At 43.0% G+C, this 17,486-nt stretch overlaps 1 protein-coding gene across 1 annotated transcript in view; it reads right to left on the bottom strand.

Annotated features, from left to right (window-relative positions):
- Positions 1-17,486, bottom strand: part of DISC1 (DISC1 scaffold protein) — a 379,838-nt gene that overhangs the window by 225,567 nt on the left and 136,785 nt on the right. The window contains exon 8 of the mRNA XM_038396820.2: positions 14,546-14,600. Within this exon, the coding sequence (XP_038252748.1) occupies positions 14,546-14,600 (55 nt within the window). The remainder of the gene's footprint in view (positions 1-14,545; positions 14,601-17,486) is intronic.

Here is a 17,486-nt window from a genome sequence, read left to right as displayed (position 1 = left end):
ACCCCAGTTTGGGAACCACTGCAGTAATACCAGGGTACAAAATATATCGGAAGGACAGAACAGGTCATGCTGGTGGGGGAGTAGCATTATATGTGAAAGAAAGCGTAGAATCAAATGAAGTAAAAATCGTAAATGAATCAAACTGCATCTCTATGGATAGAAATTCCATGTTCTAATAATAAGAATATAGCAGTAGCGATATATTACCGACCATCTGACGAGGATGGGGATAGGGCTTGTGAAATGCTCAGGGAGATTAGAGAGGCTATTAACATAAAAAACTCAAAAATAATAATGGGGGGATTTCAGTTATCTTGAGGTACATGTCACCTCAAGATGGGATGCAGAGATAAGTTTCTTGACACCTTAAATGACTGCTTCTTGGAGCAGCTGGTCCTGGAACCCACCAGAGGACAGGCAATTCTTGATTTAGTCCTAAGAGGAGCACGGGATCTGGTCCCTGAGGTGAATATAGCTGGACCGCTTAGTAATAGTGACCATAATATAATTAAATTTAATATCCCTGTGGCAGGAAATACATCACAGCAGCCCAACACTGTATCATTTAATTTCAGAAAGGGGAACTACACAAAAATGAGGAGGTTAGTTAAACAGAAATTAAAGGATACAGTGCCAAAAGTGAAATCTCTGCAAACTGTGTGGAAATTTTTTAAAGACACCATAATAGAGGCTTAACTTAAATGTATACCCCAAATTAAAAAACATAGTAAGAGAACCAAAAAAGAGCTACCGTAGCTAAACAACAAAGTAAAAGAAGCAATGAGAGGCAAAAAGGCATCCTTTAAAAAGTGGACGTTAAATCCCAGTGAGAAAAATAGAAAGGAGCATAAACACTGGCAAATGAAATGTAAAAATACAATTAGGAAGACCAAAAAAGAATTTGAGGAACAATTAGCCAAAGACTCAAAAAGTAATAGCACATTTTTTTAAGTACATCAGAATCAGGAAGCCTGCTAAACAATCAGTAAGGCCACTGGACAATCAAGGTGCTAAAGAAGCACTCAAGGACGATAAGGCCATTGCAGAAAAACTAAATGAATTATTTGCATTGTTCTTCACAGCTGAGGATGTGAGGGAGATTCCCAGACCTGAGCCATTCCTTTTAGGTGACAGATCTGAGGAACTGTCCCAGGTTGAGCTATCATTAGAGGAGGTTTTGGAACAAACTGATAAATTAAACAGCAATAAGTCACCAGGACCAGATGGTATTCACCCAAGAGTTCTGAAGGAACTCAAAAGTGAAATTGCAGAACTACTAACTGTAGTCTGTAACCCATCATTTAAATCAGCTTCTGTACCAGATGGCTGGAGGATAGCTAATGTGACGCCAATTTTTAAAAAGGGCCCCAGAGGTGATCCCGGCAATTATATGCTTGTAAGCCTGACTTCAGTACCAGGCAAACTGGTTGAAACTACAATAAAGAACAATATTGTCCGCCATATAGATGAACATAATTTGTTGAGGAAGAGTCAACATGGGTTTTAGTAAGGGGAAAATCATGCCTCACCGATCTACTAGAATTCTTTGAGGGGGATCAACAAGCACGTGGACCAAGAGGATCCAGTGGATATAGTGTACTTAGATTTTCAGAAAGCCTTTGACAAGGTCCCTCACCAAAGGCTCTTAAGCAAAGTAAGCTGCCACGAGATAAGAGGGAAGATGCTCTCAGAGTGGTAACTGGTTAAAAGATAGGAAACAAAGGGTAGGTATAAATGGCCAACATTCAGAATGGAGAGAGGTAAATAGTGGTGTCCCTCAGGGGTCTGTTCTGGGACCAGCCCTATTCAACATATTCATAAATGATCTGGAAAAAGGGGTAAACAGTGAGGTGGCAAAATTTGCACATGATACAAAATTACTAAAGATAGTTAAGACCCAGACAGACTGCGAAAAGCTACAAAAGCATTTCTCAAAACTAGGTGACTGGGCAACAAAATGGCAGATGAAATTTAATGTTGATAAATGTAAAGTAATGCACGTTGGAAAGCATAATCCCAACTATACATATAAAATGATGGGGTCTAAATTAGCTATTACCACTCAAGAAAGATCTTGGAGTCATTGTGGATAATTCTCTAAAACCATCCACTCAAGGTTCAGCGGCAGTCAAAAAAGAGAACAGATTGCTGGGAATAATTAAGAAGGGAATAGAAAATAGGACAGAAAATATCATGTTGCCTCTATATAAATGCATGGTATGCCCACACCTTGAATATTGTGTGCAGATGTGATCATCCCATCTCAAAAAAGATACATTGGAATTGGAAAAGGTTCAGAAAAGGGCAACAAATATTTTTTAGGGGTATGGAACAGCTTCCATATGAGGAGAGATTAATAAGACTAGGACTTTCCAGCTTGGAAAAGAGACAGCTAAGGGGAGATATGATAGATATAAAATCATGACTGGTGTAGAGAAAGTAGATAAGGAAATGTTTACTACTTCTCATAACACAAGAACTAGGGGTCACCAAATGAAATTAATAGGCAGCAGGTTTAAAATAAATAAAGTATTTCTTCACACAATGCACAGTCAACCTATGGAACTCCTTTCCAGAGGATGTTGTGAAGGTCAATACCATAACTGGGTTCAAAAAAGAACTAGATAAATTCATGGAGGATAGGTCCATTAGATAGGATGGGCAGGAATGGTGTCCCTAGCTTCTGTTTGCCAGAAGCTGGGAATGAGCGACAAGGGATGGATCACTTGATGATTACCTGTTCTTTTCATTCCCTCTGGGACACCTGGCACTGGCCACTGTCGGAAGACAGGATATCGGGCTAGATGGACCTTTGGTCTGACCCAGTAGGGCCATTCTTATCTTTTTGTGCGATTAGACAGTTGGCAACCCTAACCACAGTTCTTTCCAGCCCTTTCTTAGGGCTTGATCCAAAGACTCCTTTCCATCCGCAAACAACAGCTCCTCACCCAGAGGGCCACACTCATTCCCCAGATACCCAAACTGTATTCCCTCTGTCAACATCCCAGTGGTCCACCTCACCGGTCATATGCTCTGTGCTTTGCACATGGCCATTCACAGTCCAGCTTCCTCAGCAAAATCCATTTTTACCCAATGCTGCATCTTCTCACCTCCTTTTTTATGAGCCACCTTGCAACTGCCCATTCGGGCAGATTCTGAGCCCCCCTTTTCTCTGGCTGTCTCTTCCCCCAGAACAGCATTCTGAACTGCCAAACCACAGCTGGGCCAGGGTTACTACAAATGTGCCAGAAGAAACTGGGAACCATTTTCTTTCTCAACTCTCCAAAATAAGTCAATTTTTTTTAAATGATTTCTGTCGAAGTGGTGCTCTCTCTCTCTATGGGTACAGGATGGCTCAGGGGATTGGTAATTACATAAGGAATCTTTCCTCTCTAGGAAGTGTTAATATGTTCAATGCTAGTATGAACTTAAAGTCATTACCATCAGATGGCTGTTTGGTAATTATGTGAAAAACAGTGTGTCCACATCACAACCTACACTGTCAGAACTGGTGCTTATTGGCAGTCTTATTAACAGCCTAAGTAGAGAAGCCATGGGCTGAAAGGAGGCTTAACCTATATCTAGAGATGGTCCCTCTAGACCAGGATAGAAGCTTGCGGATTAGGCTCTGCAAGTACCTGAGCCATATCTGTTCTGTGGATAAATTCTGGACTTTAATCATCAGGGATGTCAAATGATATCTTTCAACAAAACTAAATGAAAGAGATAGGGGAACAAACTACTAACTTAACTTTAATTAGCTAATCATATTACTGCTATTTTACACTAGTTATATTCTAAATAAACTAAGCATTCCTTTTGCTATCTCCATAGTGGCTACCATTATTCATTACGATAACTTGTCCAGCTACAATAGAAAGCCTTTTCCATAGGTAATGAAAATACTGAAGATTCAAAAATCCAGCAACCTTCTCCTCTTTCTCTTATTTGCCTGATTCAAACAGCTCATGTCTTTGTGATCCCAACTCTATTTCCCAACCTTCCATTGCTCTCATTGATCAACACAATATACATCAGTCATACCTAGTGATGTAAGTCAAGGACTAGGAGCTAGGAACCTCCTGAATTCTATCCCTAACTTTAAAAATAAGTCTGTTCATGACCTTAGGGCAGTTACTTACAGCCAAATCCTGTAGTCTTTACTCAAGAACTCCCACTGAAGTCAATGGAAGTAAGGATTTAGAATTTTATTCTTACCCCTTCTGCCAATTTCCTCATCTGTATAATGGGTACAAAATATTTATTTACCTATCTCATAGGCTGTTAAGGGGTTTACCTACAGAGGTTAATGTTTGTAAAGTGTTCTGAAGATTGAAAAAAGCCAAATAGTACTATCCTTATACCACTGGATATTAGGAGCCCAATCCCATATTCCTCACATAAACAAGTCTCACAAGTCAAAGGGAGTTTGGAGACTGTGTAAAAGATATGGAACCAGACCATGTGTGACTTCATACTTAATGCAGCTTTGGGGTTTATATTACAATACATCATTGATGGGGTTTTAAAAAAAAAATACTCTGTTTTTCATTTATAGGTTTCCAAGGAGCTTTAGAGCAACTAAACCACCTAAATTTAGAGCCTAAATGTGCAAATCCTTATTCAGTAATCCTTACTCAGCCAAGCAGTCCCAGTGCAACAACTGGGGCCCAGGCAAGAAAGGAGTCTTAGGATCAAGCCCTAAGAAAGAAAATACTGACAACATTTGCATAGTAACATCCTTTTTACATCTTTTCCATATGTGATATGTTAATCTACAGTGGCAGGAATGGGGTGGGGAATGTGGGCTAGAACACTAAAATTAACACATTCTTTCAAAAGTGGGATGCAGTCTTCAGCACTCACTGTAACAATTGCTTAGAAAAACAGGGAGATGGAAGCTCTGTTCAGTGTCTGAAGCAAAGGGCAGCACTCTGTCAACACCATACATCCAAGTACAGTAATGTACTTCAGCATCACTGCTTGTTATTGTCTCAAGTCCTGTATTACTTCTCAAGGGAAGGGAATGGGTGGAGGAGTGTTCACTTTATTAACATATAGTGTGTGGTTTTTGCCACCTCAACTCAAAAATGATGCAGTAGAAACAGAAAAGGTAGAAAAAGCCAATGTAAATATTAGAGGCACAGGAGGCTGGAAGACAGCGATCATCCGTGAGAGATTTACTTAGAGAGAAGACTAGGAGGAGATATGATAAAAGTATATAAAAAGAAGTAATGAGTTGGAGAAGGGCAATATTGTGCTTCCTATTTATCCTCAAATAAACAACGAGGGAATGCAATGAAATTTTTTAAAATATTTTATCTATTTAACATTTACTATTTTAAGAAACAGATATAATCTGTGGAATTCACTATCGTATGTTAAACTAAGTAATTTTTGTGACAGATGAGTGACCTAGGAAGCACGGAAACTCCAAAAAGTTATTAGATTCAGATGTGCCAGATGCTAGCCGCTGGGATTAATAATACACTTTTGTATCTGTAAATGTTATAGATATCTTTGTGAATTATGGACAGTATTCTAACTCCATGGGGGGAAGGTTACTGAGCTTTGCCCAGGAACTAAAATCATGGGACATGATTATTGCAGATCCTGAGACAGGTAAACAACTTCAGAGAAGTACCACCCTCTGCCGTTAATTGCATATACTAGTTCAGACTGAATTCAAGATACAAGAGAGAGCAATCGGCAGGTGCTGGTCCCTGGTGAATTGCCAGGAGACCGCAAACAAACTGCTGATCTGAAGGGAGAGGGATGCAGGTCCCCGCCCACAGAGAGGTGATGGCTAAAAGCTTGAGACCTAAAGCAGTAGCTGTTAGCAGACCATAGAGAGGGCAGAAATGCAGTTAACCCTGGAATTATGACCATTTTAATAGAGAGACAAGTAAGGTGAGGTAATAGCTTTTATTGGACCAACTTCTGCTGGTGAGGCCTTGTTTACACCACACAGTTTTGTCAACAAAACTGTGGATGCATGCACACTGCAATGTGACTTTTGGTGGCAAAAATGCCCTGTTTTGGCGATGAAATAAAACCACCCTGACTAGAGACAGAAGGCTTTTTGTGCAAAATTTTGGTCGACAAAGTGCCAGTGTAGACACCACGCTTGATTTTATTGCTTTAATTGGCCTCCAGGAGGTGTCCCACAATGCCCATCTGGTCAGAAGTTTGAATTCCACTGCCCTGCAGCCAAGTGAACAACCATCCACGTCTTCCCCCTTAGAAGCCCCGGTAATTTTTGAAATTCCATTTCCTGTTTGCTCAGCATGGAGAGGCCTCATCACATCTTCCCAGGTGACCATTGCAGCTTATCACAGCAAACGTTCTCCCGCTTGGAGCACTGTGGAGCTGCTGAAGCTGCTCAGTATATGGGGAGATGAGGCTGTGCAGTGTAGGAATTTTGATACCTACAGGCAGATTTCTTGAGGCTTGTGTGAAAAGGGCTGTGATCGGGATGCGCAGCAGTGGGAGTGAAGATAAAGGAGCTGAGGCAGGCGTACCATAAGGCGAGGGAGGCAAACCATCACTCCAGTGCTGCACCTAAAACGTGCCAGTTCTATAAGGAGCTGGACGCTATACTCAGTGGCAACCCCACCTCCACCACCAAGAGCCCCATGGATACTTCAGCAGGCCTGAAAGTGGAGGAAAGAGGACCTAAACCAGAGGACTAAGTCATTGATGAAGAGGTGGGGTTAGAATGACGACGTGGAGCTCCCGGCGGGGTCGCCCGGTGGGAAAGGCAGCCAGGAACTGTTCACCACTCCGGAGCTGTCTAGCCAGTTTCAACAGTTGCTCTCTGGTGAGCAAGAAGCAGGAGAGGAGATGTCTGGTAAGCGGCTGCGGTTTGTGTAGTGCAGAGGTGGGTTCAAGGTATAGAAATGTACAAGGCTGGCTGTGTTTCTGTATGCTGGACATTCCCTGGTACAGCTAATAAGTACAGCTAATAAGTACAGCAGAACAAGGCGTTCATGCACGTCAAGATCTCACCGGAATCCTCCAGAGAGATCTCAAGGAAAGTTTCCTGGAGGTACTCGGTAATCCTCTGCCGAAGGTTCCTTGGCAGAGCTGCTTTGTTCTTTCCCCCATTGTAGGAAACGCCGCACCATTCAGCAATCACTTGTGCAGGAACCAAAGCAGCACACAGTGTTGGGTAAAATCTGTTTCTGACCTGTTTTATGTAATGTCCGTCTTGGAGTTGTAAAAGGACGGCTAAGCCTCCATCTTGGATAGCCTTCTCCTCAGATGATTTAGTGCCCTTTCAGCCTTTTTCAAATCAAGGAGGGAAAAGGTCAGGGCAGTTAGACTCGTGTGACAGCCATAATCTGCCTAGCAACTTCAGATTATTTAGTGAGTAGCATGCCTGTCACTCAGGGCTGTCCATCTGAGTGACAGCCGGTGTCCCACATAGTTCAGCTAGCTGCGAGGAGCCCCAGAGGAACTAGGACGCATAGTGTAAGCGGGGGGAATAGTCCCGCTATTGTGGGGAACTTTCCTGGCTTCTGCACTACCCCGGTGAAGTGGGCTAGCGAAAAGATCTGAGTCCTCGCTCCCACTTCCTTTACCCAGTTGTCTCCCTGCCCTTGAGGACTCCCCTTCCATTCTCCTTTCTGGCAAAGTCCTTGTAACCCCAACAAGGCTGGGCCCAGGATTCCTGGGGGCTCGACCCCCAACCCTGCTGTGGTCACTTAGGACAGTGGCTAGGGTGTCCCCACTCCAGGGTACTCTCTCTGCACTGGGCACTTCTCTGACCCACTCACCATTACATACAAGTTAAAGCAAATGCAAGTTATTTAATCAACAATTAATTTGAAAAAGAATAAGGAAAAATGGGAAAGGTTAAAGGAAACACATCAACCCGCTCTGTGGCAGGGAACATCACAAACAGTGTCTCTGGAATATCAGGGCAGTTCCCAGGCTGTTCCTTGTAACTCCCAGGCCTTCCTCTCAGGCCCTGGCTGTGCTGCAGGGATGCTGTGGGTTGGACACTTGCTCTGGTGGTGGCCACCCACTCTCAGGCTCTAAGCGATAGGACCCTTCTTCCCAGTGAGGCCCCCGCCCTGTTGGGGTTACAATCCAAGCCTGGCCTGCAGAGCCTCTTGACTGAGGCGTCTCCCTGTGCTGGGCCCGCTGCCCAGGGTCCCCCTCGCTCTCCCCAACTGCTCACTGCACCCAGCTCCAGACTGCTCCAGTCCCAGCTCCAACACTCTGTCTCCGCACTGCTGCTGCTCTGCTCTGCCTCCAGCTCCCTGGGCTGCTTCTTTGGCCCCTCTGGCGCTGGTTGCTGCAGCTCCGCTCCCAGGACAGGTCTGCTCTGCAGGCTGCTTCTGTGACTCAGCTCCCAGCACTGACCTGCTTCCTGGGCTGCTTTTCTGGCGCCTCTGGCTCTGGTTGCTGCAGCTCTGCTCCCAGGGCAAGTCTGCTCTCTCTGGGCTGTGCCTCTGGCTTTGGGGCTGCAGCTCTGCTCCCAGGACAGGGTCTGCTCTCTCTGGGCTGTTTTTCTGGTCCCTCTGGATCTGGCACAGCTCTGCTCCCCAGCTCAGCTTGGGCCCCTGCTTTCTCCTTAGCTCGGCCCCACTCTGTCTGACCCAGGCAATTCCAGCTCACACAGAGGATGGGACCTTCCTGGCCTCCTGACTCCCTGATTAGCCTGCCCGCCCTGTCATTCAGGCTGACCTGGAGCATTGGCCTCTCCCCATTGTTCCTGGGGACTGTCAGTCTCAGGGTCCTGATTCCCCATCGACCCTTCCCCCTTTTTAGTACTGGAAGCTAGCAACTAAAACTCCTCCACTGAATGTTAGTAAGGGGGCAACAGTCCCCTTACAATAGGACTCTGGATTCTTTATCTCTATTAACATACTTGCACCCAACTGCTACACACCATTAGTGAGCGCATACTTGCACTGGACTACAAGGTCAAGCAGAGACTGCGTGGGCAAGCACTGAAGACCTATCTGAGGGATTCAGAGTAGCAGCCGTGTTCGTCTGTATTCGCGAAAAGAAAAGGAGTACTTGTGGCACCTTAGAGACTAACTAATTTATTTGAGCATAAGCTTTCGTGAAGTGAGCTCACAAAAGCTTATGCTCAAATAAATTTGTTAGTCTCTAAGGTGCCACAAGTACTCCTTTTCTAGCTGAGGGAGAAGTTCTGCCCAAGAGGGAGACCACCTGCCCAGAGGACCTGTCCAGAGGGAAAAAAATACCCAGTTCCTGAGTTCCTGTTTGGTGTCCAGCGCCCCTGATTTTCACCACTGTCCCTGTCGGTATCCTGAGTTTTTGTCATTGTGTCCCTGTCTTCAGGATATGGTATTATAATACCCATTGTGGTTTTCCCCTGTTTTACACCCATAGCTTAAGGGTGTTTAAAGGCTCTGAGCTTCATGCTCTGGTAACTGTTAACCAAGTGTGTCTTGCTTATGTTGTTTGTTGTCTGAAGGGGGTCCTTGTCTAGTTTACAGACTAGTGGCATAATAAATATTTGTGATTTACATCTTATTCTACTCTGTCTTAATAAATCACTCGATGATAGATGCGGGTGGGGGTGGGATCTGCAGACAGCCCATCTTCTGATCTGTGTAGACCATAGTTAAACTGTTTTGGGCTAACAACAGGAGAGCAGCATAGGGACCATGGTGGAAGCCACAAGCATGTAGTAGATGTACCCTCGCTTCCCTGCTTACCCTCAGCAGTGAGATATCTATTATAATGACCCCCTCCTGTGGAGAAGTGTGGAAGAATTTTAGAATTTTTTCCTCTAGTCAGCTGCACCGCAACCCTTGCAGAGTGCTCTTTTCCATCATGTAGTGCCCCCTCCCCACCCCCAACCCAGCCAACACTCACCATGCTTTGGGTATTGGCCGAGCTGTGTGCTTGCCAAGGGTCAATGAGAAAGCGATGTTATGTTACCAGAGGTGTATTTTACTGAAACGTTTCAATACTGTGTGTGAACTTAACTATCATGCTTCTATGCATTGTTCTTTGTGCTTCAGCAGATGTGGCCTTACGGAACACCCTACACACTTTGGCCAAGTGTCTCTGCCAGATAAGAAAGTGCCAAAGACCAGGCAAAGACGACAAGTTTGGGGAGGTACTGAACGTCTCCAATGCAGAGAAAAGGGAACTCAAGGAGTGGAGGGAAGCCGAAAGGCAAGACAGAAAAGAAAATCAGGAGTTTGTTAAGGACACTACTGAGCTGATGATTAAAGTAATGGAGGAGCAAATGCAGATGCTCCAAACTGAGCAGATGCATGCCTGCCCTTTCCTGCAGCAGATTCAACACTCTTTTCTGTGCCCCCCCATACCCCTCCAAACACCGCCCGCACAGTCCTTTCCGCTTTCTGGGACTTCTCAGTTTCCCCTTCACTCCACCCCTTTGGACAATTTTCAAAAGGATAGCTGGACCTACACACAGCTCTGAAAGTTTGCCCTTCCCTGGTACCTCCTTTCCCACAAAGCCTCTTTTGTGTGCATGCGTGTTATTTTCTGTGCATGTTGTTTCTTATGTGTGAGTGTGGGTGTTGTTTCTTGTGCAATAAAAGCAAAGTTTTTGAAGAGTAACTCATCTTGATTCGTTTCCTACAAATTGAGATAGCAGGCACTACCAATACATATGCAGGCAGCTTAATCATTTGCTTACTGGAATGTAAGGCCCCAAATTTCACCATTGTTTCCTAGGAAAACTACATGTAATATGCCATTGCAGCACCAATCACAGAGATATACATTACTGGTTCTCATTTTCAAAGTGTTGCTTCAAGGCCTCCCTGATTCAAATTGCCCCCCTCTGATAGCCCTGGTATCTGGCTGCTCAAAATATGCAGCCAAACGGTCTGCCTCAAAACTCCATCCCTGAGCAAACCTTTCACCCTTAGCTTCACAAAGATTATGCAATGTACAACACACAGCTAAACCATGGGAATATTATCCTCATTGAGGTCTAACCTGCTATAAAGGCATTGTCAGCATGCCTTTAATCTGCCAAAGGCACATTCCACTGTCATCCGGCACCTACTCAGACTGTTGTTGAACCACTCCTTACTGCTGTGGAGGTTTTCCATGCAAGGTTTCATGAGCCATGGCTGTAAGGGGTATGCGGGTCTCCCAGGATCCCTGTGGGCATTTCACCGTTTCCCCCTGTAATTTTCTGGAGAGAAAGTCCCCACTTTTAGCTTTCTATACAGGCCGGTGTTCCTTAAGATGTGTGCATCATGTATCTTCCTGACCATCCCGCGTTGATATCAGTGAAATGCCCATAGTGATCCACAAGCACCTACACACCATGGAGAAGTACCCTTTCCTATTGATGTACTCCGTCACAAGGTGGTCTGGTGCCAAAATTGGAATATGTGTGCCATCTATCACCCCTCCACAGTTAGGGAAACCCATTTCTGCAAAGTTGTCCACTATTTCATGCACACATTTCTCAGAGTCATGGTCCTTCCTAGCAAGATGTGATTAATTGCCCTGCACACTTGCATTAACGCAGCCCCAACGGTCGACTTCCCAACTCCAAATTGATTTGTGACCGACCAGTAGCAGTCTGAAGTTGCCAGCTTCCACACAGTGATTGACACATGCTTCTCTACCAAAAGGGCAGCTCTCATTCTGGTGTCCTTGTGCCACAGGGTTGGGGCGAGCTCAGCACACAATTCCAGGAAGGTGGCTTTCCGCATCCAAAAGTTCTGTAGCCATTGCTCGACATCCCAGACCTGCATGATGATACAATCCCACCATTCAGTGCTCATTTCCCGAGCCCAAAAGCAACGGTCCACTGTCTGCAGCTGTTCTGTGAACACCAAAAGCAATCTAAAGTTGCTCCTTTCCATATCACACAGCATGTCAGGCAACTCCGAGTTTCTTCAGTTAGAACTTTGTGATTAACTGCACTGCCATCCGCGATATTTTAACGACAATCATCAGAACTGCGGGTTCCACCCCTTCCCACAAAGATGCTGGGGGCACAGCAAACAAGGGCCATTGAAATATGCTGCCAAAGAAATCCAGAAGCCCATGGAATGGTGAGACAGAAAACAATGCATCATGGGACATTGAGCCCGGTCCCAAGATGCACCATGATCCACTCTGTCTTCCCATAAGACCTAGCAACAGAAGGTATCGAGCTGGACTGTGGGATAGATATCCACAGTGCATTAGTCACACCGTCGATGATAGTCCACAGATGTCCCAACTGTGGACATGCTCTGCCGACAGAGGGAACAAGTGTGAACATGCAATACCGATTTTTATTATAGTGCTTTTTGAGTGTCGACTTGACTTGTCGACAAAACTCTGTAGTGTAGACAAAGCCTGAAAGAGACAAGCTTTCAAGCTCCAGATACCTTCTTCAGCCCTGTGGAGATTGGAAGCTTGTCTCTTTTACTAGCAGAAGTTGGTCCAATAAAAGATATTACCTAACCCATCTTGTCCCTCTCAGTCTGGGACCAACACAGCTACAACAACATTGCAAACAACAATTTTACTAGTTAAACAAGGATTAGAAATTTAAATATGAGTAAGAAGAACATCTGAAGTAACAGCAATGTTTCCCACAGTGTGAGATACACCTCCTATAAAGTTGTGATGAACTATCTGGATAAGGTGAAAAGACAGACCTCTCAATTGTTAATCAGGTTTCAGCTTTCATTTTAAAAAGTCTCCAGATGTTATGGTTGAAAGTAAACATTTAAAATGTGAAAAAAGTGTATCCAAATCAGTGATTTTCTGCCTAAGATTGGAGAGAGTTTGAAGCAATACTTCTGAGGTGTGAAATGACCCATTCATTTCAGTGGGTGTGCCCACAGATGCCAATGACAACATCTTAAATGTCACCACTGTTAACTATATCACTGCTCATTAAACCACGTAAGAAAGGAAAGGAAATATCATATCATCATATTATGAAGATCTACACCAGCATTTCCTCAAGTGTGGGTGGGGAAGGAATGCAGTGACATATAAATTAAGATAGGTTGTCATTTAATAACACAGGGCAGAGCTGTTGGGGAGTGACTGGTTTCATTTTTCTTAAGTGTGGATTCAGCTTTCTAAAGTTTGGGAAAATGGTGAGATGCTGAGTTACAGTATATTACAGAGAGAGAGATGGACTTGCAATCTTTGTGTTTCAGAATATAAACCAAATATTGGCCAAAATCAGGAAAGAATTTCCCCTCACATTATATAGCCTTGTGGAATTAAGCACATTAAGGCCATTTTAACTCTCCATCCAAAGCATTTCTCTGAGAGTGACTGGAGAGACTAGTGGATCATTGATCCATTATGGCATAAGGAACCACTACATTCTTTCTAGTGACTGGAGGATATGGAAAACAAGAAACTGACCATCAGATTTAAGAAAGAGAGTAGCAGCAGTATCTCAGATGAAAGCAACAGTAGTAACCCAAAAGTTTCACACTCCTCCTATTCTTTATATTTACAGGGTTTGGAGGAATTACTGGAATAATTATGCCTTTGGTGAGAGGAGTACCAAAAACTTCCCACAAAAAAAATAATGGTACAAATATCTACATTTGTTAAATATTATAGGCCACAAATGCAAAAACAGATATTATGCATGTACTTCATATACAAAGTATGTGCCAGTGAACACAAACAGACTTATGCGCCTGCATATTTTGCATACACGAGCAAAACAGGCAAATGTATGTGCAAGTGAGTGCCTGCATTAGTAACAGCATATTTCCTGCACTCAATTACCAGTTTGTAGCCACAAATCAGTATTTTGTACATACTATTTAAGGCACTGACGTTTGAAAAGGAAGCCTCAAATATATATGAGAAAGTAACATTAGTCAGTGGGACAATTTATATGCTTACATTTAAGCAACTGCCTAAGTGTTTGCAGAATCAGGACCTAATGGAGACGATATAAATGAAAGTCAACAGGAGAAAATACAATTCTCAAGTCCACTAAGTGTCCTGGAAACTATGATGCACTATATGATTTTTTTTTTTTTTTTTTTTTTTTAGTATGTGCGAGTATATCTAAATTTTACCAGCTGGGATGAAAATGTAATTCATTTATCATAATTACCCTGGGCCTGATTCTGATTTCCATTTGCACTAATGTAAATCATGAGTAACATCACTGACTTCAATGGAGTCACTCTGGATTTACACCAGTGAAACGAATATGAGAATATGGCTTTTTTTCCTGAGAATGAAGACATTCAATTGTGACCAGATATCACTTTCATTTCATAAAACTGACAGTTCTTTTCTAAGCTGAGGCCAACAGATTGGTTTCTATTGTGAACATGAGCCAAGAAATACTACATTTAATGAACCATTCCACCTGCTTCCTTTGGCAGACACACTAACATTTTATAATGCCTGGACCAGGTTTAGATTTCTTTTTAAAACAGATATTAAGAATATTTATATGTGAAACATATTCAGAAGAAATACCATACATTTGGCCTTTCAAAAGACAATATATTATATTAAAAAAGTAATGCATTATCTTTGTTTCTTAAATGTACTGAAAAAATGATAGCTGATATGCACTTACTTTGGCAGTCATTTCTTTAATGGACATGTTGAGTGACTGTTCTTTTTCCTGAAGGCTAAAAGGATTAAAAGAAAAGAAAAATGTTGATCTTCTTTACTAATCATGGTATGTTACACAATATATGTTTTCATAAATAAGTACACAAAGGCTTTAAGATGATTCTTCCAAGCATAGAGGACCAATGTCAGGATAAAAATCATATTTCTCTAAAATCTTCATTTAGTCTGTGTTCCTAACAACACTGTGCTGCAGATTATTAAACCTAGAAGATTTTTTTTCTGTCTAGTCTACTTGTTCTCAACTGATCCTATTTGTTTACTTTTACACTTTATTCAGCATGGATAGTAAAACTAACCTACAATGTATTTCATCAATACATTTTCATGTACCACAAACCCAATAATAATATATATTATTTTAATAATTATTAACAGTAGTATTAATAATTTGTATTATTTGTACAGAAGTAGCACCTAGGAGCCCAAACTCTGGAATAGCATTGCACTGTGTGAGACACTGCACAAATACATAACAAAAAGAGTCTCTGCCCCCAAAGAGCTTACAATATAGGTATCGCACTGCGTTCAGGTTTCCAGCACTGCTAGAGAATGTTTAAAATCCATGATCCTGTTTTCATTAAAAATTCACTTGAAAATATTTCCATTCATATTTGTTTTTGTAATTTCAAAAAACATTACAAACAAAAGTTGTGCCCTGTACTACTCAATTATATGCTTAAGCTTTGCAGATACAACTCATGTCTGTGCACACAAATTAAGGTTTTTTCATGCACAAAACAGACAATCCTGCTAACACTGGATATTATTGAACACCCACTGAAAATATGAGCCTATATATACACAATATAAATACAAATTCAATTTATATATACAAAGTAAATACAAAAATTACATTAAAAGAATGTTACAGTTGCAAAGTCAAACACTCAAAAGTTAGGAAACATCAAAATTAAGGTTGCTCATGCAACAACCTTCATTCACCCCTTTGTGTATGTGCATCAAAAACAGTTTTTGATTCACATAATCACTGTATTTTTTCCACAGGACCCCCCACCTTATTCAATGCAGAGCCTGGATGGTCCTCAGAGAATGAATCAGAGCTGTGTAGTGAATGAGGCTGTTATCTGTAGGACCAATGCCTCATTTGTTCCCAAGTTGAAAGCTGAGTCATGAATGAGGCAGAGCAGAATGGATGATTTTGTGGTTAAGGTAGATGAAGGCCATCCTGGAGAATCAGATTTTACCCCGCCTCTGCCAGACTTCCGATGTGATGCTATGCAAGTCCCTTAAACCAAACTTTTCATAGCTGGCCACTGTGTTCCTAATTTTTTCTAGGAGCCCAGCTTGAGTCCCTGGGGTCTCTGATTTACAGAAGTACTGAGCACTCAAAGGCAATTAAAGTCAATGGGAGATATGCTATGAATAAATGAAATGCTATCAGATGGTATCAGAAAAATCAGGCCATGGGCATCTCATCAATTGGCCACCAAAATTAGTGTGTACTTTTGATATTATCTCTGTGCCTTAATTCTACATCTGTAAAACAGGCATAATACTGCATTACTTTACAGTGGTGTTGTGAAGATAAATCAATTCATGTTTGCGAAGCACTCATGCTACAGTAGGTTTTTAGTAGTGGGTTGTAAATAAGGCATGGGTCACACAATTCACAGGAATAAAATGAAAAACTGAACTGATGCTTATTAATTGAGCATCGTCCATCTTGTGCACTGAATGAGGTGGGGGTCCTGTGGAAAAAATAGCATATGATCATGGATTTATATACTGTATCATAATGCATATGCACAAGGGGACAAATTAAGTTGGACAACCTTAATTCTGGCATTTCCTAGCAGTTGAGTGCTGGACTTTGCAACCTTACCATTCTTTTAATGCAGTTTTCTTCGCATGTGATTTCCTAGGTTTTAAACAAAATGAACTGAAAAAACAGAAATTGGGTCATGTTGTTATTACTATTTATTATTTGAATTATTGAAGTGCCTACAAGCCATGTTCCCTTTAATTTTTCCCATCTATGTGTGGAATGAATGTGTGTCACACATCACCTCCATATCGGTGTACATAACAAAATTCATGTGTCGGGGCTGGGCTGAGGGTTTCAGAGTGTGGGAGGGGGCTCAGTGCTGTGGCTGAGGTGCGGAGGGGTGAGGGCTCTGGCTGGGGGGTGTGGGCTCTGGGGTGGGGCCAGGGATGAGGAGCTCAGGGCTGGGGCAGGAGATTGGGGGAGTGAGGGCTCTGGCTGGAGGTGTGGGCTCTGGGGTGGGTCCAGGGATGAGCAGTTTGCTATGCAGGCTGTCCCTGGGCTATGGCAGGGAGAGAGGACTCCCCCCAGCTCTCTCCCCCCACAGCAGCACCTGGCCTGGGGTGGGAAGGGTAACTCTCCCCACCATGGCAGCTCCAGGGCTGGGGCCACAGGATAGGCGCCTCTCCCACGGCCGCAGCAAGTCCAGGCTGGAGCTGAGCAGGGACCGGGGAAGGCGCACCTCTCCCCTAGCTGCAGCAGGTACAGGGCAGGCTGGGTTGGGGCCAGAGGAGGGGTGCATCTTCCCTGGCTGCAGCATGGCATTTTAAAATTATATTTGTGGGAGTTTGCACTAACACATTAAACTTTGTTTTTGACAAAACACCTACTAGGCCTCAAAGGGCCTTCATAGTAGATTGTGATAGTTCTTTATATAGTGGTTCTATATATAGAAATGTATGCCTGGAAGGAACCTTGAGAAGCCCTCTAGTCCAGCCCCCCATGCTGAGGCAGGGCCAAGTATACCTGAACCTTCCCATACAGGTGTTTGGCTAACTTGTTCTTAAAAATCTCCAACAGGGATGCCACAACTTCCCTTTGAAGCCTATTCTAGTGCTTAACTATCCTTACATCTAGAAAGTTTTTACTAATATCTAAC

The sequence above is a fragment of the Dermochelys coriacea genome, chromosome 3 (genome assembly GCF_009764565.3).
Source record: "Dermochelys coriacea isolate rDerCor1 chromosome 3, rDerCor1.pri.v4, whole genome shotgun sequence".
Classification (NCBI taxonomy): domain Eukaryota; kingdom Metazoa; phylum Chordata; order Testudines; family Dermochelyidae; genus Dermochelys; species Dermochelys coriacea.
Note: the sequence above shows the minus strand (reverse complement) of the source record. Positions and strands in the feature narration are given on the sequence as shown.